Below are 23,545 nucleotides of genomic sequence, written 5' to 3'. Positions count from 1 at the left end.
AAAATGAAACATAGCAGATGTAACTAAGAAAACTCATTTCTCAATGCTGGAGCTATTCTTTAGAGCGTAATCATGGAAGAGACAATTGGCAGTTAGGGACTCAATAATGTCCAATAACTGCTAATCCCTGTATAAAATCCCTGATCTTTATTGGTTCATTGGAACTGTTAAAAATGTACGAGGCTCTAAGACTTATAAGACTCTTGGATGCCAGCCATCAACCACTGGGAGCAAAGCAAGCCCTGAGGAGCAGTGCTGGTTTTTGGCATTGTGGCCACAGTTACAGGAAACCATTGATGTTTGTGACGATGTACATTTATTACAAAAGAAATAAAACACTAAGTAGAACTTTTAATGAGAATGACATACATTCACACTCAAATTATTAGGTCTTAACATACATTTAGTTGCCAGTTTTGGAGGTACATCTACCTAAAGCTACTGTAGTCTAGCAATGAATCTCAACTTTGTGAAGGCTTTAATGTTTTAGGGAGGTGTTGATTCAACTTTATAGTCATTTTGGAGGCTGTAGTTTGTGTTATAGTGAAAGGTGTTTCTAATATTTTGTCCGCTCCATTTCTCAACCCTAGGATTCCTGTAGGGTATACCGTAATGTATATTGAAATGCCACCACAAGTTTTGTGTCAAATATGTGTGAGCAGTTGGCCAGGCCGCAACCCGAGAGACACAGTAATGTGATATGGGCACCTGGAAGAGAAACTTTTTGGAGAAACTCTTTTAGTGTCTGCACAGGATAAGACACCTTCATTCAGTTAACTGTTTAATACATCCATGGGGGCAAAGTAAAGAACAGGAATACAATTTTTTTTTCTCAGGATGCTGAAGTCATGAAACACCCTACTCTGCCTCTGATTGGCTAGTACTTGTTGCCTTCGTTGGTTGGGTTGCTTAGGTTTAGGTGTGAGGAGTGAGATTGGTTAGGTTTAGGGTAAGAATATCAGGGTAAGCCAATCAGAGGCAGAGTAGGGCGGGTCATGACTTCGCCGTCCTGGGAAAACAAATGTCGCAAACAGGAAAGTCCTGAGGTAAAGTTCGTAGCATTTAAGCTAGCTGTTTGCTAGCTCGTTCCATCGACTGTCGCTAAACTACCAAGAAACACCAACTTTACTCAGTTACGCCACTTTGTTCAACAAGGTGATATTATCTGTTTGTGTATCAAAGGCTGAAAGACAGAATGTCCTGCTTTAGCTTTTCTAGGTGCTTTTGTTGAACTTATAGAAGTGATATATGAACTAAAATGTCTAAAATGAACTTGTCTTGTTCATTCTAGTGGCTAAAGCACCGCAGTTGTTTGTGCCTTACACTTGCTTCCTGGAGATTACATTTTATCCCATTTGTTGTCCATGTAAGACAAGACTAAACCTGTCTCTGGGACATGTCCACAGGATTCTTGCTGTTTTTATTATTGTTTCTACACTCCCTGAGATCACCTGTCAATCAAATTGGAGCCAGCACTGTTCAAATTTATTTTTGACAATGTTTTTGTCAGTGGTGTACTTTTGTTGTCCGCCGTGCTAGATAATGCCGTTCATATTAACCATCTAGTGTGTCTTTTGGTTCTTTTCCATGTATGTCTTCTCAGGTGCCCGGGGGATTTTTTCTCAGGAAAGAACTCCCACTACATAAGTATGCAGTTTGCACACTCAGCCCAGCGCCTGCACTCGATACCTTCACTTTGACAGAACCATCGGCTCTAGTGTCAGTCTTTTGTCAGTCAGCTAAGCTCGAGGCTAGAGTGAGATTTTCTTATAGGAAAACATCGCCGAAGAGATCTGGTTACAAACCACCGTTGGTATTCTTGATTTTTTTTTTCTCTCCGGGTGGTTTGTTCACTGTCAGTATTGGCAATATGTCTTTTTTATTGTAAAATCTAATACCAATATGAGCATTATTTGCTTTTACTGTTGTTGCAGTACAATTTTACATTTGTTACCTTACCAGTATCACCAATATTATTCGTTTGTTCCATTCAAACCATAGTGAGATCATTGTTTGGTCACCCTCAACCTCAGTCTCTTGTTTTTACTGTCATACTATCAGACACCCTTCCTCTCTCTTGTACACATCTGACACAGTTCGATTGAATTTCACCTCTTGTCACTCTGCTCGCATGGCTTCGCTTCGCCTGTGAGCCACACGCTGACACTCACACACACACACACACACACACATGCACAGCACATGGTGTGAAGTGATGGCTGAGCAGTGGGCCAGTCATGACAAGGCCTTCATGCTAGCACCTGGTCGCGTGTGCGTGCGTGTGTGTGAGACACCTAATGCCTACACCTCTTAGACACACACACACACACACACTGTCAGGAATACAGATGCATTCTTGGATAGCTTCGCACATACACACACATACACACTGACTTCTTTTTCCCTTGGTACAAAAGAGAGTGAGCTCAGGTAGCTGTCAGCCGCTCTCCCACAGGGAACAGTGGGCAAGTCAAAAACAGCCTCCTCGCCTGTCACTCCTCACACACACACACACATTGTGCGTGAGGAGCGTGAGTGTGAGGGGAGAGACAGAATGAGATGCCTTGGGCAGATGCTGGACCAGTTGTCTATGCTACGTGCTATGCTGTGTGTATATGTGTGCGTGCATACGTATGTGTCTATCAGACTGTTTGTCTGTCTAACCAGAAGCGCGAAAGCCACCTGCCAGCCAGTCCAAGTGGACATGCTGTCTTGCGTTTATTCCTGGCCTGGGAGCCAGTGATAAGAAATATGTATGTGTGTGTATGTGCACGTGTGTATGAGTGTGTGACATGTATATCCCTCACTGTGATACTGGTTGTTCACCTCACCAACCAACAGGACTTTTTTTTTATAAAGGACTTGGATTTTTATGTGCTTTTGTCCATTGATTTCCAATCAGGTTGGCTACCTGTGAGAGCTTGCCATCTCTTTTAACACTCCCCAGTGCTGAGGCAAGGACGTCACACCAGCTGGCTGCCCAACAGCCCTCAAAGTGGGCGCAGAGCCGCGGCAGCTGTAGCTGCCACAGCACGGGTCAATTACTCTCTAAGTTGATGCTGTGTACTGACAGCACGAGCACATACGCACGCACATATTCCTTGTTTGCTTGGCGCGTTCAGCAGCCTCTGACAGAGTTTACAGTTTGCTATTTTACACTTGATCAAAGTCGAGGACTCAGTGGGCAGTTTAAGATCAAAGTCTCAAAAGTTGTTGAAGTGTTTGGCTAACCTTGGTTTGTCTTCTTGTTGCCGTCCCTCCATGTTTTCTTGGACGGTGGATCATTGACGTTTCAAAGACTGCAGTCTCTTCAGAGGAGGAAAGTAAACTGTCCATGAGAACTCGGATCAGCCGGCTTGCCTGTAGATTGATTTCAATGTTATTGCTCACTTTTTAAACATTTCTAACGCTGAAGCTTTTTCAAAATTCTGCAATAGGCTCAGCACGCCCAACAACACACTGTGCCTGCTCTGCATGGGTAGATAGATTCTCCCTGAATGAATTGAGAGCATCTGTTTGCTTTATGCCAGGATCACATTTAATCCCTGATGCATTTGTGTTGCTGAACTGTTTAGCGTTCTACATAAAGACCCCATGGCTGTTGTATATTGAGATGAATCTGCTCAGGCGTGCCTGTCTGGTGTGAACACATAAACTCTTGATTGCATTTACTCATGATAACTCTAAAGTGAGTGTCGGAGAGTTTGAGTTTGTCTATTCATCATCAGTTCATGCAAGATAAATGAAACACCAGGATCACACCCATCAAGGTGTTTAATTGAAGTATGTGCAGGCTTGAAAATTGAAATTGTGACAGATAGCAATAGTGAAATCGAATGTTTTATCAATCCTAACATCTCCTCCTCTTTCTCTTCCTGTCTGGCAGGCTGCAGAGGGATGCTGTGTGGCTTCGGCGCTGTATGTGAGCGAGACCCAAATGACCCCGGCAAAGCTGAGTGTGTTTGCAAGAGAGTGGATTGTCCGTCCTTGGTAGCGCCTGTTTGTGGCTCCGATTCATCCACCTACTCCAACGAGTGCGAGTTGGAGAAAGCACAGTGCAACGCACAGCGACGCATCAAGGTGCTGCGCAAGGGACCCTGCTGTAAGTACCATCACCTGCCTACCGACCAGTCTGCAAGACATCAGTTTAACAACTCACCCAATACCACTTTGAAAAGAAAATCTTTTTTAAACAAATGGGAAATGATTTAAGATAATTTTATGGGCTTTGAATGCAGAGTAACTAATTTTTGACACTTTGAATTTATCTGCCTTATCTCGTTTCCAGAGTGTAAGAGGATGACTATGAGACTTAATTACTTGTAAAGATTGAAAGAAAAGAAAATTAAATTTAAAGTTTGACATTTAAATACTTTGTGTGATCATAGTTACAAAGAATTAAAGTTGTGCATTTTCACTTTTGAAGACAATATTAGTTGAGCAGATTTGACTGTTCATCTGCTTTACTGTATTTATGAGATATCCATAAACTTCAAAAACAGATCGGTAAAATTCTTTGAAGACTTCTAGCATTCGCAGATTTTTTTTAGGTCAAGCCATGTTATTTCAAGTGTAACCATTAGTGTATACGGGGTTTGAACATTTTGAGAGATCAATTTGTCCAGTGAATCTACAGTATTTTCAAAAAGCAATCTGACCCAAGTCTGACCTCAAACTGCTAGGAGAACTTTAATGTAAAGCCTGTGATGTATAGGTAAATAAACTGATAGAGTGCTGAATGTGAAGGTTTTCCATGGAATAATAGAAACGGGGCTTGAGTTCTTTTGATGTTTCAGACAGAGCTAGCAAGGCTAGCCAAACATAAAGCTGCAAGTCTCTGAGTGACGCTAAATTGCTTGTTATTGTCACATAAATGGATATCTATTATACCCCGTTCTAATACAACACGCTTTGCCTTCCTATCTTTATCTGCCAATAATAAAACACATCCCTATTATGTCCAATCCATTGTCTCCAACATGGCTACGCTCCCAGTGCTTAAGCGCCACCTGCACCCTCACAAACAAAACGTGGACCGCTCACTGTTCCCGTTGGTAGCCATCCAGTGTGTATTCTATCCCTTAGCCTCTTGTGGGTGCCTATACTCCCGCTGTACCTCTCAATGCTTCTCTTCACCAATGCCCATCAACATCCAGGGCTCTGAGGGGAGCAGCGGAGTCCTGCCAAAGCTGCAACATTGCAGCAGCCTCAGAGATAACTGTAGTGTTTTGTCAGTGTCGAGCCTGCCTGCCAGTGCGGCCCCACTGCTAATTCCAATGGTTTGATTACAGTGTGGGCTTCAACCTGGCACTAATAATAAGGTGGATGACTGCTCACCAATGGCAGCAAGAAAATAAAGAGATAGAAAGGACAGAAAGAGGACAGAGAGAGGACAGGAGGAACGGAGGGTAGAGCGGAGAAGAGAGGGGGAAGCATCTGGAGAGGGAAGGAGGGAATAATGTTGAAACGGGAATGAGCTATGAAACATTTAGAGGAAGAAAGGGGGTGAAAGAGCGAGCGAGCAAGTGAGCGATTGAGCGAACAGAAAAAAGTAATAGATTTAATCCAGAGAGAAAAAGTAGTGCAAGTGCTGTAATGATGGTTTACGGAGGGTTAAGGCCATCAGAAGCACTATAATTACCACAGGCAACAACAGCAGGCAGTCACTGGCAAAAAATAAACATGTAAAAAAAAAAAAAATGATACTAATGATAGTATAGCTGATGATAACAACTTGCTCACTACCAGAACAGAGACTTTCTCCCTCGTCACGTCACATCTGCAAGGAGTCAAAAGCTGTTTTTTTTTCATTCCTCTGTCGCCTGCATATTAATGGGCCGCTGTAATCAACACTAATGGTGAGGCAGTTTTTATGTCAACCTTTTCTCGTAACCTCTGACTCTGACTGCTTTTCAGAGAGCACATAGCTCTCGGGAGTGTGACTCGGAGACAAGTCTGCTCTGGATGTTTTGTTGTGTTTAGTCTATTTAAAAAGGTCAATTTTTTAAAAAAAAAATTAATTAGGGCTTAAAGCCTCAATCTGCAATCTGAGCACATGAAAAATGAAGACAGCCGAAAGCGTCAGTAGGTTACTTTTCAGCAGTCTTATTAGCTTGTGAAGCGCATAATAAAACTGTCCTTGAAAAATGTGTAAAACAATGAGAAACATTTGGGAAAGTTTGTTAAGCAACTTGCTATGTTTCGTATTCTTTCGCCTCTATTTAGACATGACAACGCAGCGCTGCATCACTGCCGTTTGTGATGTAATCTAATGTAATCAGTGCAGAGACGTTCAAATGTAAATACAATGATTATGAATATGATCGAGGGAAATAGACTAATTAAATAAACATCCAGCATGCCAACCTCCCTCCAAATTATCATACTATATTCTTCACGAACACATGCAAACATCACTTAATCATTTCCAGTAATGAAAATTAGATTCAAAGATGCCTTTACATTTCCTGTATTACAATTTCCCCTCAACGTATGGCTATAATGTATGGCCTCTCAGCCCAAGCAAAAGACTTCCAACAAGTGTAACTTTCAAAGATCAGCTCATACTGAAATGTAACGTTTTTTAAAATACAACCTCCTACTGAAACATTGTCAAACCTACAGCCAGTGTGGTTTATAAAATAACATCATAATAATGCCTGCAGATCAGCTCGTTGTAGTGCTAAGCTGACACCTCGCAGGTCATAGCGGTTCCCTTGAGAGTCCCCACGCCCCCATATGATCACCACTTCAATTATGACCATTTAGACTTTCATTCACACATGATGCAGTCACGTCTAAATAAATAGTTTACATTGTATATTCCACCGTTAGATGATGTAGACACAGCTTCTTTTTCTTTTTTTTTTCTGGGACGGCTTCAGATCTTCCCTTTGATCGCCTTTGACTTTTGATGTGAAAGCAAGAAAACCTGCACAGCAAGATTATCCAGTCATGTTGATACATGTGTAATGTCCAGTGAGAAGGGGGTCTTATCTTTATTATCATATTTGGACAATTTATCAGGTCAAAATCAGCTTTTTCATCATGTTAAATCATTTCTACCAGCTTTTTTTCAGTAGAGTAAGTCGTGTCCTGTTATATTTGTGCAAAAATAGCAACTGCTGTGACAAAGATAGAAAGTGAAATTCACACTTTGCTGTGGCTGAGAATGCTCCTGCAGTTTTTGAACTGTAATTTTAAAGGTTAGACATTATTTTGATCGGTGTAGCTGTAACTATACCATCAGTACTTTTCCTTAATGGAAGCCAAGATGTTATGTTTTGACTTAGAGTGACAAATGAACATTTGCAGACCACAAGGAGTCCATAAACCCCCTGCCTGTTAATTCTACATCTTTTTTTTTCTTTTTTTTTTTACTGTGTCTATGCTATTCATTTTTTGTTGCATTGAGTGTTGCAACCAATTCAATACAAGCAGTCTCGGTCAAGTATGTGCCAACCACTTAGCCAGCTGTCGTCTGTGAGTTTAGTTACCTTTGCTTTTATTGCAACTGCCTCGTTGAAAGCTCCCATACATAGCAAATTGATTTCTGTCAATAGAAAGTATTCTGAGGAGCAGCCGACCAAAGAATGAAGTAGTTTTATACTGGAACTAAAGATTCATCCAAGTTGTAAGCTGCGGTTTAAGAATTCACCAGAAGTGTGTGTCTGTATAAGACTGAAAAGGAGAGTATTTGCATTTGCACATTATACGTGCATACTGTAAGTAGCGGTGGAGTGCAGGATTGTACACGTGCATATCTGTGTGTGTGTGTGTGTGTGTAAAGGAGAGAGAGGGTGTTAGGAGGTCAGGGGAAGCCGAGTGACAGGTTCTCATTCTCTTTCTGCTGCCAATAAATTCAGCCGGTACAGAGGGTCTGGACAGGTCACTCTGGCTGAGATTATGGAGTTGTCAACGCTGATGGAGGAAGAGAGAGGCAAAGACAGGGAAGGAGGAAGAGAGAGAGAGAGAGACAGTGTGAGAGGAGAGAGAGCTGAGGGAACGAGGGAGCTTTTAACTTAAAGAATAGCGTGGGCGGTTGGATTGGTGCTTTTGTGCAAAGCCTCGTTTGACTCATTCGATTTGAATGGCGGGTTTTCATTGGGGTAAGTGAATTGGCTACCGTTCCGAGAAGCCGTCATGTCCAATTCAAATCAAACTCAGGAGTCTTATCTGGCACTCAGGAGCGTAGTCACAAAAGAAGTTTTTCTCACAGCCTTTTTAGTGAAACTTGAGGTATATCGAACATTTTGTCAGCGTTGAGTACAGGCTGAGATTTAGAGTATGGCAGACCTGCAGGTTGTTGACGTTTGCAGGATGCTGACACCTCTACATTTCCAAATGTGAGCATTTTGTTGCTTATTTAAAGCAAGACCGTAACTGTTAAATGAAAAAATAACACATTCTTCCCCATATAAAAGAAAAATTGAATCCTTGAACAATAAATTGCACCCTCATTCAATTGAATACACTAAGGAGTTTTGCTGCTACAGTATTATTCGGTGTGGTGTGACCAGTAAGTTATTATGGCTAATGTTAACTAATGATAGCAGACTTTAGATAAATGTAACTGACTGTACTGACTCAGTCTGCTGACTTCATGACTGTTCTCCACCTGTGCTACTGTTACACTACCTTTTAGTGTTCGCCATTAGCCTGTAATTGTAGTCGCCATACTGACCACTTACTGCTTTAATGTGCGGCCATCATTCACATCAACCTAACCTTTTCAATGCCAAGCATACAAGCATAAGATCTATTTTTGTAGTTCTGAGTACCCACCAAGTGAATTGCTGAGATTTGAGAACCCAAACAAAGTTGAATGAGGTAGAAAACATGAGCAGCCAGGTGTTTAGACATGTTTTAAACACACCACCAGGTGAGTTATTTGGAAGACAAAACAGAGGCAAACAGTCAAATTATTACCCAAACTGTCTGCTGTAAATATCCATCAGAGTTTACAGACTGACTTCCTGGCTCAACTTTGGCCTACAGCTCCCACCATAGTTGTGTGCACACAGTTTGTTTCCTGTCCAATGAGGGATTATTACCATTACCATGATATTTACGGGTGAGTCACTTCTGGTTTTTACCTCCAAATAAAGTGATTTAGGTCATCTAAATTAACTGTATGAACTGTCTGACATCCTTGCAGCAATGTGACTACATGTTTCCATTCCTCCGCTATTGAGAGATGCCCGTATATTCCCCTCCTGTTCTGTCTGCACAGTTCAGCTTAACTCAGTTTGTTTCAACAGTGGAAAAATCCCCTTTAACCACATTCATTTAGCACCTCACTCATAACACTGAACTGGCTATTACAACATTTAAGTGCCAAGGTAACAGTGTAAATCCCCTCCAGAGGACAGGACAAAATGACCCACACGCTGTTGAGTCGCAGACTCTTATTTGCCCTCAGTGCTCTGCTCTAATATTCACATCAGTAATCTGGCCCTTAATGGTTGAGACCAGCTCGGCGCCGGCTTCTTCATTATCTTCCTTTTGTTCTAGATAGATGATTTGGGGTCCGCGGGGTTGCATTTCCGGCGGTCAGGCGGTCAAGCGGGCAGGCGGTGAGAAGATAATGGCTTCAGATATGATCAAAATTAAAAGGAGAAGCTGTGTTTAAACTGGCCCAGCAGGAGTTCCTGATAACAGCACAAGACGAGAGGAAAAAAAACGGTCAGAAAAGAAAGAACTCAGAGAGAGAGAGAGAGAGAGAGAGAGAGAAACAGCCAGCAAAAGCACTCTCTGGTTCAGAGAGACAAGAGACATTTGGCCAGCCGAGTGTATGTGTTCATATGTGCGTATGCGTAGTGTGTGTACGGGTACGCACACGCTACAGTCAGCTAGGGAACTCGCACTGTGTTGGCTCTCCTAATATTGAACTTGGAGAAGACTGGTAAATACACTCCTTTTCCCAGTGAGAGCCAGAGAAGTGCTGCAGAACTCATCTTGTGTGGCCACTCTAGTGGAACATGGAGTTTTCATTCTTTTTTTATACTTTTTTCTTTTTCTTCTCGAAGAAGTGCAACAAGTAATGCAAAAATGTGGAGTGTGCTTGTGCGTGTGGGTGAGGTGACTGGGGTTTGAGAAAATGATCAGTGGAGATGGATTTTGTGTGCGTGTGTGTGTGCATGCGTGTGTGTGTGTGTGTATGTTCTTAAAAGATGACCATAAGCACGGCCCGCTACCTCCCACTCTATCAGTCCACTCTCCGCTCTCTCTCTCTGTGCTTTAGAGAGGGCTTTATCTCTCTGGCACCGACACACTCTTGTGTCCTCACATTGAAAGGAGAAAGGCATCAGTACTCCACACCTGCTGCTCTGTCTGCTCTAATACACTGCAGGCAGTCAGAGCCAATACTAGGAGGATGTAAACCTCTCCATCTTAAACATGAAGTATGCGATGCGACTTCAGGTATTCAGTCCTGCGTAATCTGTATTGAAAACGTCAGAGCTATTCAGGGGACTTGATGCATTTGAATTCCTTTTCTGTATTCATCGCTTGAAAGGACTTAACCTGTCTCATGTACAACTAATTCACATGGGCAAATAAGTTTTATAGCAACCATAATGTCACCCAGATGGCATTGTCTATCAATGTAATGAGGAAATACGTATAATGAACGAATCTGCGAAATGCTCATTGTCAGTGTGTTTGATTTATTTTCCCTCTGATATTCTCTCCTGGCAGCTAAAGCATTGTTATGTTATGTTTTGGCAACTCAAAGTACTTTATCAGGTTTATCAGGTTTATCATGGTAAAATACTGAAAAAGAAATATAATGAATGCAGGAGATGAGGGCTCATAGAGTGGTGTGATGAGTATAAATATATGAATCCTGCTGTGCACTATGGACCTCACCAGTCACTAGATCTCAACCCTTTTGAACACTTATGGGAGATGTTCAGTCACCTCCACCACCATCATCAAAAGAAATGAGAGAATATCTTTTATAAGAACGGTGTTCATCCCTGCAGTGGAGTTCCTCAGATTTGGAGAAAACACGCTTTTAGCAGCCTGGAGGCAGCTTTTTGTAATTGTTTTCAATGAAAGTGAAGCTTTTTGCTCGCCAGTTTTGCGTTACCGAGCGCCTCGGGTTTTTTCACTTTATGTGCCTCACTTTTTTGCAGAAGCACCCTGAATGCCTCGAGTTGAAAAGACTTCATCTCAGAGCAGGAAAGCACCGGACGTCGTTTGCGTTTTTTTCCCATTTCCTGTTGTCCATTGGGATGAATTGCGAGGTGGGTCTTCTGTGGTGGTGACGACAATCATGGAGGACAAACTGGTGGTGGCTGTTGCTGCGTACCTGGAACTATATGACTTTACCATAGACTGTGTAAAAATAATGGACGTAACCACCATGACCATTCGTTTGTGGACTCCTATTTTGAAGCCTCGAGTTTGGTGTTTTGACCGTCTCCATCTGGGGTTTCTGGAGCCAGAAGTGATGAGAAGTGACCGTATTTGGACGAGAACATGGAGCTGCAGAGGAGCTCCCCAGGGTCCAACTACAACACCTCACGCCCCAACGTGGTAGCGACTTGTCAAACACAAGGCCTAAAGCATACCCTGCTTTATCGTCTGTTTTACTCTAAATGGGGCCATAATTTAGAAAATGAACATCAAGCTGTATTAGAGAAGACTTGAAACTAGCAAATGAGACCATAAACTCACCTAATGTCTGTTTCTTCTCTCTGCTCCTGAACTTTGTTGAGAGAAGTTTTTTTTTGTCCCCCAGAGAAGCTACAACAGTCAGTGGCCTAAGTTGGCTTGTTACCTCAGCTGTATTTTCTGTCTTTTGTCTGTTGCTGGTCTGGCTGGTTGTTAAGGTGTCTGGGCAGGGCAGGGTAAAGCCCTGATTTATCCCCTCGTCAGGCCCAAAGCTGGCTGGGACGGGAGGTTTCAGGAAATCTCTTACAAGCAAAAGTCTCATCTGGAGCAGAGCTGGAGAGTCAGGAGATGAAAGCCAGCATGCTTTATTCCTCCTTTACCTCAACATATCCCCTTCCCCTTTTCCTCTACTTCTCTTTTTTGCTCATGCTGTGACTATCTCTTTTGTCGCCCTGGTGACACGCCCGGTTGCCCCTGGTGACAATGGACTAGAGGTAATAGCTGTAGATGGTGGAGATGACTTTTGGCTTTGCCAGAATAGATAACAGTGTTCTGCACACTCTGACTTTTCCCCTTTTATTTTTTTTTTGCCCTCTTTTTCCCGTTTCCTTATGTCTTTCTTATCTTACCTTCCCTTCTCCCTGTTGTCTTTCACTTTCCTTTTCTTTCTTTTCCTCCTTAGTTGTATTCCTCCTTCCCTTCTCTCCTCTCATCCTGCTCTCATCCCTCCTTCTCTCTCTTTTGCTCTTTTCCTTCCCTCATCATTCTCTTTATTCCTCATTTCCTGACTACCCTTTTCCTCCTTCCCTGTTCCCTGTCAGTCCATTCTTCTCTGCGTCCCTCTCTTTCACTTCTCCTTCAATTGCTCGGTGTTAGACCAGCCAAAAATAACTCAGTCACGCTCTCCTCCCTCCTTACCTTTCTCTCTCTATCCTTTTCTTTTTCTCTCAACGTCTTCATCTTCTGCCATTTACTCTTTAAGACTCTTTAAGACTGTTTCTTGCTGCTGCTGGTCTCATCAGTAGTAACATGTACACACACACACACACACACACACACAGGGCAAGAGGTCATTGTAAATAACACGGTTTTCGTGCTTTCATTTCCTTAGGGCATTGACACTTGCTTGGTATTCATAACCATCACATGCACAACATGACAGACTGTGTGTGCATGTGTGTGTGTGTATACTGATACTGTTTTTATATGCATGTATACACGTCCATATATATACACACTGCAGGTCTTTTGCAAACAGATAGATTGAAAAATATACAGTACATCCTTGTTGTCATCCTTCACCACACACACACACACACACACACACATACACACCCACACACACATAAAGAGATGATAATGAGCTTTGCTGGAATCCTCTATCCATCTTTACTGTTCCACTCGTCCGCGACCACTGATACTTGTAAGACAAATCCTGTCTTCTTCATCTCTCTCTCTCTCCTTCCAGCGTTCACCTCTCTGAAACCTGCAGGCAAAAACACTGATTATGTACACATATACAGTACACACATCCCTATGCACACACACACACACACACACACACACATTTGGTTAATACCAGACGAGGGGTTTGTGTTTTGAGACTTTTTAATGTATTTATGCATTTGGCTTCTTCTGAATAATACATCGTTAGTTGTTATTTTTCCCTGCGTGGACTTTGGGAGAGATGGAAAGATGTGAAAATAATAAAGGCAGAGTGGTGTTGAAAATATGAGGATAACTACCAGTTCAGAAGACAATGGTTGATATTTTATTTGTGTGGAACAAGAATGGTGACAACTGTCAGGAGCTGGATTTCTAAAGAATATCTGTTCGTCTCTGCATTGGTTTTGTTTCTATGGCGTGTGTGTGTGTGTGTGTGTGCGTGCGTCGAGAGCTGTCACACATATAAAGCAGACTTTCTTTTTCCTCTAAATTCCGTTCCAGTCGGTGACTTTATTGGCATGAGGAGACAGAAAGACAAAAGAGACACAAAAGGGACACAAAAAAAACAAAAAAGTTGTTTTGCAGAGAACAGCCAACAGTTCATTCATGTAGTCCAAGTCGAGTTTATTAATAATTTGGTTTCAAAGCATGTACAGCAGAACATTTTCAACTATGACAGCTCCAAAATATTTGAACGTCTTTAAATTTTTACTGCTCTTACATGTTACTCCTGTGTTCGCAGCCAGATGCATTTTCCCTCTTTGCTACCTATTCAATAGTTTATCATCGACTGCATTCACTCCACAGACTGTTGCTGTGTTCGCTCTGTGGCGGTAGGGGACAAATTAGACGGTCTGCTTCTCGCTTTCAGCAGGAGACTGATTGTAAATTCCTCCACCGCTGATTTCAAATCGGTAAACTGATGCTAAACTTTCTGAACTTTTACCTTTTTCTGCAGTAGTCAATGAAAACCAGCTGACTATACGGATGCGGTTACGTGTGATTGTGAGTCAACTTGTTTAGTCATCTCACAGCTGAAGATGAAGTAGTACAGTGTTTATTGATCCCGGTCATCAGGACACATAGTCCTGCTGGTGCTCGTGTTAGCGATCTAATGAGACACTGTTTACACCTGGGTTGGATTGTAAATGCAGTTAACTGAGTGGGAGGAGAGAAACACAGCACAGTCTTTTGTCCTCAGGACCAGGAATGAGAAAAGCTGTGGAAGAAAATATGCAGACTTTTCTCTTGTGAGTCACGTTTTTTTGAGTCCAGAGCCGTGTCTGAAAGCACTCTCTATTTACTATTTAGTGCACTATATTTTTAGGGCTGCAACTGACTGACCGTTCATTATCAATTCATCTGCAGATCGATTAAACGTTTAGTCTATGAGCTGTCAGAAAATAGTGAAAAATGTGCGTTATTATTAACAGCTCAGGGAGATGTTCTGTTTCATCTGACCGACAGTCCAAAACCCAAACATATACATCTTACTGTCATATATGTATGACTTTTGGATCAAAACTAAAGATTTTTTATCATTTTTGTTTGAAAAATGACTAAAACGATTAATTGATTATCAAAATAGCTGATTAATCTTGATTGATCGACTAATTATTGCAGCTCTACAGTATTAACAGTGTTTTATCTTAGTGTATGTAGTGTATGTGCACTATGTAGTTCCCTCAGATATACCCTTAATGGAATGAAGAAGTGCCTGTAGCATTTTAGAGATGTGAGAATTACAGTCGTGCAACACTACACCTGTCAGTTATGGAGCAAAGTGATCATTATTCATAAGTGTCCAAAATCTGAATTGCTCACCACAGAGTAAACTGCTGCGTGTCTATTCTGTGGGAGTACAGTAATGAATGAGTGACTGAGGAGATGATTTCAGGCACAAACCTAGAGGAAAAAAAGATTTAGTGCCCAGTTTTCCATCGGACAATTCAGTGCTTTCACCCCCGCTTACTGTGGGGAGCGTGTAGAATGATTTCTGTGAAAAGAACCTTATAATGAGACTTTATTACTTCTGCTGAACAGCGGCCACAAGTGGCAATTACGAGATAATGGCACATTGAAATTCACTTCATTTCCCATGATTTTCTGTAATCGGTTACTTTAACCGAATGCGAGCGTGAGGTGTGTATTTCACAGTGAATTGCTGTTACACCCCGGAGCCGACAGTCTTTCCTGCCCTTTCTTTGTCAACTTCCTCCCCGTGGTATGTCCTCACACACCATCCTGTTAATATTGGAATTACACAAGCAGGATGCTGTTGAAATTCTGTTTGTCTGTGGTGAATAGTTTTAAATTATAATCCACTGGATATTTGTTAGTTTTATAATTAAGTCTCAATCTTTGGTGCATTCATTACTGTGCTGTTTCTCCCTTTGCCTCCCAGAGATAATTTCTCGTTTTTTTTCTGTTGATGAGGTTCCTGATGTTGCTGTTATTTATTCTAAAAACCAGACTTGAAATGCAAGTCACGACTAAACGCGCTGGTTTCTTAACATTTTGACCCCTTATAGCCAAACCTTGAGCTGTAAATTGTGAGCAATTCAACCAAACTTCTTTCTAGTTTTTAGAGATAAAACTCTGTAGCAGCTCCTAAGAAAAGAGCAAATAATTGAGGAGAGTCCACATCTTAAATATAAAAGATTATCTGCATCATATAATCATTTTGTGTCCCAGAGGTTGGGAAAAACTTAGCATGTTTAGAGCTTTAAAGCGGAGTGAACTGTGTAGTGTGTGTGTTGATACCGTACGTCTTCATGCAGATGTGTTCGTGTCGAGGACCGGCATCTATTGTAACAGACTTTTTAGCAGCTCTGAACAGCATATTGCGCCCAGCAGCCATCACTCATTAGCAAGTGTTGATGGCAAAGGCCAAGTATGATTAGCCAACGCTTCGCTGCACATCAGTACTGATTTTGGCTGCCGACCACCACTGGCTCTCGCTAATCAGGAGCTAATGAAAGGAAACTTGTGGCATATGCGCCACTTAGCCCACATGAGTCCTTGTATCTCCTCCCAGGGCTAAGATCACAATCTTAGTGCATCGATCCCCCGATGGAAGTTCATTGATGTCAAACGTAGCATCTCTCTGTTTTCATTTTGTTTTCATTTTGTGGGCATAAAGGTGTTTTGTGCCTCGGTTTTATTCAGCTATTATGCAAACTCGCACTGAAGTCATTTCTCTTGTTTGCTGCTCCTGGTAAAGTGTGGTGATGAAATCATTTAATCAGTAAACCATATGTGGTACAAATGTCTGCTGTAACACTAAATCTGATCACTGAGATAAGTCAAGTCAAGCCAAATTGTGGAAATTTGGTTGCAGACAAGTATATAAAAGACATTCACCATAACAAATATAATCACATAATGCAGCAATCGAGACAAGATTACAGGGACAAACAGTACAATGCCAGATAATTTCAAAATGAAGCAAAAAAAAACAAGCTACTTACTAACTGCCGTGCAAACAAAAGAGACTTCTTGTCCTCTGAAGGAACTTTGTATCTACAGCCTGAAGGTAGCAGAGGCTGATCAGGACAGTCCAGTATGACCTGGGCCTACCTTAGGACCTGCCTACGAGTCCGCCTGCCCGACCCTCACAAGTTTCTGCTTTCGATGCAGGGCTGCCTGCTGTAAAATTCAGCATTTTAAAACAACATAAATGCGTTATTGATTATGTGTGATCCTGGTCCAAAGAGGTAGATAAACGAGCAGTTAACAGCATCCCTGACTGCACTCCCTGACTTATTTTGGCACCAAGATCTTTGTTGCTTTCAAAAGGCCTCAGCCCTAATCCAAGAGGCACAACTCTCGGTACAAGCACTGACAGTTTTCCGATAGATAATACTGACTTTTTCTCATTGGCCATTAAGGTGACAGGGAGGCTCCAAGGTTAAAGAGACCGTCCATAAGCTAGGTCTGTCTTCGCTCTTGATCTTTCGTCCTTTTTAACTTGCTTATATGGCTTACAGGTCTGACATAAAGTGAGTTGTGACACTTAAACTGTGTGGATGATTTGACACATGATGTATAACAATCCACAAAGTCCCCTCCCCCCCCCCCCCCCCCCCCCCCACATACAAAAATTCTTCCAAACTCTGTTATCGATGGCACAGCAGAAGCAGAATACATGATCATCATTTCTGTACAATGAATCAAATGTAAAAGGCGTCGCTCGTAGTGACAAACACAGAGAGATTTATCACTGATGCCTGCGACTCATTTACAGCCTGCAACTTTACAGTTTCGGGTCACTCTCAGCACTTTAATCAAACCTTTTTCCAGCAGCAGCAGCAGGCAGCTGTTTTTAGCAAAAGAAGCTCAGATAAAATGACTGAATGAATGCTGATGTTGCTCCACGCTTGCTGGAGGTGGAGATTAGACAGCTTCATGAGGTAATAATATGTCAGTGTTGTGTTTACAGCTTGTTCAGATTCCCCAAAGCGGCCGACAATTTTAAAAATCTATTTTTTGCTGCTTTAACATTTTGTATTTTTTCTCTATATATATAATTTTCCATATATTCCAAGTGGACAGACATTGTCACCTGTAGACCACATCATTCCCTTCCCAGGCGCCATGATTCATATTATACATACATACATTAAACCAATCAGCTGTTCAATATGGAAATATTGTCAACCACTTTTATGGAACCTGTCTGGATTTAACAAATGCTTCAGATCCAGAGAGAAAAAAAAAAAAACTCTTCAATCTGACCTCAATCTCACCAGCTGCAGGGTTTCTGTTCCGTAGGTGACCTCTAGTCTCCCTGTAGAGGAGCAACAACTATTCTATTGTTGAGACGATCACACACGGTTCGTGACAAAATTTTGTGTTTATAAAGCATCTTTTCAGTCTACAAGTATAACTGCCCATGACCCGCGTTGGTCCCCTCGAAAGGTAGTTTCTCTAAATGTGTATTTTAATATTTGCTCATGTTGAACTGAAGAATTGGAGTGTTTTTTTAGTGAAAATGTTTTCCTTTCAAAGACCTCTGTATCTCTGTCTGTGTTTGTCTAACCCAGCAGAATAAACGGGCCCTGTTTAGTCATATCAGCACCCCGACTTGTACTTCACCGCATCTTTCAAGCGTGAGATATCTGCCGCCGGAAAATGACAGTGTGACAACATTATAAAAAAAAACGACCACTTTAGAATGATGAGACCTCACAACATCGCAACATTTTAGTATATTATCATCTGTCATGTATATTTCTCTTTCACATGTATCTTTTTTTTAAGGTTGGCCAGTATTGTTGTCTTGCAGCAATTAAAGTCCCCCGTTCTTCTCCAGCAGCAGCTTCCCGTTGCCCAATCCTCAGACATTTGAAATCTGTCCAAACGCTGGCCAACACACACTCACACACACACACACACACCGCTACTTTGCTTTGAGTGTGGCCAGCAGACTGAAGTATGATGAGGGCTTTTCGTGGTTCATTTTCCATTCTCAAGGGTAAAACAGCAAAGCGTGTAAAAGAGAGCAACAGCTGCAGTTCAATGGAGCTCTTTGAAGAACTACATCAAACACAGAGAATCATCTTCCAGCCATTGGCCTCACAGTAGAGAAAGTGAAGGGAGAGTGTGAGTATGTGTGTGTGTGTGTGTGTGGACAGCATGTTGGAGAGATGTGTAGGACTGTTAATCCTTTGGCCCTCCCTCCGTGCCTGCCTCCTGCTCCTCATCACTGGGTTTGAATGTCTGTCTGCACATCCTCATCCATATTTACTTCTCAGTTAATCTTGTTTATTTGCTGATCATTCCCACCCTCACCGCCTTTGTCCTGCTGCCATTCTGACCCTTTCCTCTTATCTCGCTCCTACACCTTTCTCTCTCTCGCTAGTTCTCTACCACCTCTTCATCTACTCTCCATCGTTTTCTCCAGCTTTCAGTTTGCTCTCGCTTGACTCTCCCCTTCTTTGTATTAACCATTCATATATTTATTTTCATTTTTGTCTCCATTATAATCTTGTTGTGGTCTTCCTGTATTCTTAAGTAATAAACACTCAACATTTTACTCTATAGTGAGTATATTAGTGAGCAGTAAATTGAGATTTCAGACATTTACAACAAAATGACAGAAATAGTACACAAGTAGCGGTTGGATCAGCATTGCTTTTTAAAAATAGTAAGAAAATGGACTATGTTGTAGAAAAATACCTTAAAGGAAAAATGCTTTTGCTTTTATTCTTTTATTTATTCAAAAATATGCCTCACTCTCGGACAGAAAGAAAATAAGTGAAGTTAAATATGAATGTCCAATCGCATATTTCTACACTTTTTGGTTTTTTTAAAATTCTTGCAGTATTTTCTCGACAACATTTCAACTCGATCCCCTCGTAGCTGTTCGCCCTTCTCTGTCACGTCCTCTATCTCTCTTTTTCACTATCTTTCTTTCTCTCTTCCCCCTCTTCTTCTTCTTCTTCTTCTCCTGCTGGTGATAGGAGGGGGGGGTGGGAGGGGGTTTCTTGATTAGAACACACACTGCCAAGTCCCCCCACATCGCATCATTGCATTTGATTAGCTTAACCCCCTGCCCCCCCCCCCCTTATCTTTACCAGCTCAACGGGAAGCACCACACACACACGCACACACACACACACATTCATACATATCACCAACTCACTTGCAGACTTATCTGAGCTTCACGGCTGCCTGTAAACGTGCACTGGCACATACGAGCACACAAAATCTCCACACACACACACACACACACACACACTTCTAGGCTGCTGCTGCTGGTAGCGCCGTGGCGGCAGGGTATCAGGTAAAGCCAGCATGGCGCTGACAGCTCCCTGTCCCTAATGAAGCATTAATAAACTGCAGTGCAAAACAGTGGATCAGAGAGCAGCAGAGCTCCCCACCTGCCTGGCTGTCTGTTGGCTGCCAGGTGGAGAGATGAGAGGAGAGAGGATCACTGTAATCCCCCCCATCCTCCAAAACCCCTCTGCCCCACTTTTCAGAAAGACATCAGCCCCCCCCTTCACCTGCTCTTCAGTATCATGTTGAAACTTTTGTACTTTTCAGTTTTCATGAGTCTGATGTCAAACTAACACTCAATAAATGAGACCTTGCATAATTTAACTACCGCACAGTAGCACCACTAAAACTCAACAGACCTGCACCGAACTACACAGCTGGAAGTGAAAATATCACTTACTACATAGTTTTCAAATATACATATTCAAAAGGTATGTATTAAAAAACATTACGTGTATATGAATGCACAAAAAACATGTAGGAAAGACACAAAATCATGTCTGTCATCTGCTTTGGTTTAAACATTCCTTCAAAGGTTGTTCATTCATTTTGAATCTAGTGAGGTGTCACAGCTTGTGTGACTATATATGGAAGAGTGACTGTAAAAGGTGCATTTACATTAAATATTTATATTCACTGTGGAATAAGCAAACATTTTAGCTCAATTTTTAACATTCTCAGCTTAAGCGACAGGTCTCAATTTACGTCACGCAGAGTGAACTGATGTGTTCACGTCCACCGCCGTCTTCTTATTGACTTTATTTCTAATCACGCTGCCTTATTTTGGCTTCACACTTTAAGAGTAAGCACTGCTAGTAGCGATCTAACCTCTGCAGTTACAGTACAGACACATTTCTATCAAAAAATGAATTTACCCGACATTAAAGCCCAACTTGCAGAGAAGTTCATATGTTAGTCCTGGACTGTGTAGGTGTGTGTTCATGAATCACCACACATCACATGAATTCACAATGAGGCACACAGGTAGTCCAGTCACAGTATGACCCTGACTGGCAGACAATGCAGGTGCTCTGATTCAAATGAATCAAACCTGCTGAGTGTAGATATTGCAGGAGGTGTGTCCGTTCAAATGCTGCAAGCCTGTGATTAAGAACCGGAGCAACTGTTGCCAATCAAATCCACGTCCAGCTGTGACGGACTGAAAAGTCCAAAGTACATTTAAAAGTAGCTGGATTTTAGAAAATGCATGTAACTCTCATGTAAAAAAAATTGAATTTTACTCTCCATAAAAAGTCTAATTGATCCTAATTTTAAATATATGAGAGAATAGTGTTTTAATTGGGCCCCAGTGATGCTGTTCTCCTTCCCTCATCATAAACCAGAGATGCCATCTCTCTCTGTTTGTGCTGGAACGCTGTTGCGTCAGTGTCACTTTGTGTCTTTATCTCTCTGTCTATCTGTATCCTTATCTGTCTTTTTTTTTTTTTCTCATTATCTTTGCAGTCTAAACCTCGCTGAGCTTTACTCCACTGAGGGAGACTGATCTAATTGGCAGCGAGGATCATTCTAATTTAGTGAAGCCAGCTTTGCTGACTTTTTTTTCAGCTCCCCGCTTTTTTTTTTTTTTTTTTGCCACCTTTCACATGATAATAATGAGAAAATATAAGCGAGAACTCCCTGAAGTTTGCTGCGGTGAGTGCTTTCTTTCTTGTTTTTTTTTTTTTCTCACGTGCGCTTGTTACACCGATCACATTCACCCAGGCAATTTGCCTGCTTGTCTGAGTCTGAGAAGAGAGGCTTATCTGCACTAACGCCCCATCGAGGCTGCGCTTCGTATCCAAATCGGCCCCTGTTAGCATTTAAATCAAGAGCCACCGCCTCCCCCTTCCTATTCTACCTAGCTCTTGTGCCCCTTACTGTCGCCCCCACCCGTCTTTACCTGTCAACACGCCAGCTTCACTCAGAGCAAAGGAAAGCTGGGGGTAGAAAGAGAGAAAGCCTGGGCTATTTTTTAATGAGATCAAGAAGTGCGAGGAGGATGCTGTTTACTGTCACAAAGCAAACAGGGGCCCCTCTCTGCAGACGAGGAGGATCACTGGGATTCTCCCTCATCTTCCTCCTCTTCCTCGCTTGCTGTGACTACCACCTCCACCTTAACAACCACCATTTCGCTGAAACCATAAGCGCTCTGACAAGGTGCTTCTTCTTGTCCTGACACATACCTCCCCCTCTCTTTCCCCTACAGCGGGTGCATCAAAACAGTATGGCTTTGAAGGTTATTTCTACTAGTATATATGACATAACAAGAGCTCAAACTATTTTATAAGTGCAAATTGTGTAGTGAGAGTACCTTGTGTGTAATTGCCGCCGCTGTGATTTAACACGACCTTTTACCTGCTCTGGCAGATACAACAAGGTCGTTACTGCAGCGTTTTCCCACAGGTCATCAGTGTCTCATTGTTCATATGATTAGACACAAATTAGAGGCCAAGTGTCACAATCACTGTCTGGTTCACGTTAGCTGCCATTAAGCCACCATCAACGGCTCACAATGAATTGATGATTTCCGGTAAGGACTCATGACGGCAGTAGAGCTGTAATTTTTGTACTATATTTTGAGTTACTTTTTTGTTGTCATAAATTAGGTCTAGAGCAGGTTTCAAAGTTTCTTTTGCCATACAGCAAAAATATAAAATGAAAAAAGAAAAAACAAAAAAGTGTTCGTTAACAAGTCTAACGCACCAAACCTCAAAAGGACTTGACAGGAGAGAGCGGAAAAAGAAAGGGGGGGGGGGGAGATGTGTCATGAAGATGCAGAAGGCGAAGTGAGGGGATATCCTTTGATCAAGAGCACTCCTTGTAGCACTCCTGTCTCCTTCCACATCCATAATATATCTCTGCACACATTCCAGTCTTTTATTAACAAGGCAGTTGTGCCATTCCATCCTGAAGTAGAGTATCATATTACAAAAAAAGTAAAAAAAAGACAAACCTAAAACAAGCTTCTCTTCAAAAAGGTGAGGGAAATGTCTGTGAAAGAAAAAACTAAACAAAAAGGTGAAGAACTGGAGATTCAATATATGCGTTCCCGCTTTAAATAAAATGCATTGATGTCGGTTGTAACAAAAGAGAGGATAAAATCAGACATGGGTAAATATTTATTCTGAAACTGGCGAGCTTAGGAAATGAGAGGGCTGCCAGCGCTCGGCTCCTCTCTCACGGGAGAGCATGTTTGTCCATGACAGTCATAAATATGTATCGTTGTGTCGAGATGACAGTGATTATAATCTGTTGACCGCCTTTTGTCGAGCATATGAAACCCAAGAAAAGGCCCCATCAGTGGCGAACGCTGGCAAAATTAAAAGTCGCACCCTCTCCTATCATTGGAATGAGTCATTCAGGGACAAGTGGCTCACTGTTTAATTATAGTGGAAACAAAGTCCTCGGGGTGGGTGGGTGAGTGGGGGGAGGGGAGAGTGGGGGGAATACCTCTTTCCCCCTTTTCCCCCTCCTCTCTCTCTCAGTCTCATTTGTGGAAAGGTAAATATTCAGAGGGGTTGCTCTTCAGCCGTGGCGACGGAAGCATGCCGGAGCATAGCATTAGATGATGTGTTGTGAATGCAAAGCTCCTAATTCAATTCACTCTGCACCGCGAAATGAAACGCAACTTGTTTGTACGAGTAGACAGCTGTGACAGTGCGTCCTTACCCAGGGGTGTCAAGTAGTTCTTCAAGCCCAG

The 23,545-nt window shown here is 42.1% G+C and overlaps 1 protein-coding gene across 4 annotated transcripts in view; it reads left to right on the top strand.

Annotated features, from left to right (window-relative positions):
• Positions 1-23,545, top strand: part of agrn (agrin) — a 255,636-nt gene that overhangs the window by 146,305 nt on the left and 85,786 nt on the right. For 2 of the 4 annotated variants that reach the window (XM_042408571.1, XM_042408572.1), the window contains one exon: positions 3,887-4,102. In XM_042408571.1, coding sequence (XP_042264505.1) covers positions 3,887-4,102 — 216 coding nt within the window. Of the gene's footprint in view, positions 1-961; positions 1,047-3,553; positions 3,771-3,886; positions 4,103-23,545 lie in introns of those variants that run through there. The other 2 variants (XM_042408574.1, XM_042408573.1) reach the window with 2 other exon arrangements.

Source organism: Thunnus maccoyii, chromosome 4 (assembly GCF_910596095.1).
Source record: "Thunnus maccoyii chromosome 4, fThuMac1.1, whole genome shotgun sequence".
Classification (NCBI taxonomy): Eukaryota; Metazoa; Chordata; class Actinopteri; order Scombriformes; family Scombridae; genus Thunnus; species Thunnus maccoyii.
This window is presented reverse-complemented; position numbering and strand designations above follow the sequence as displayed.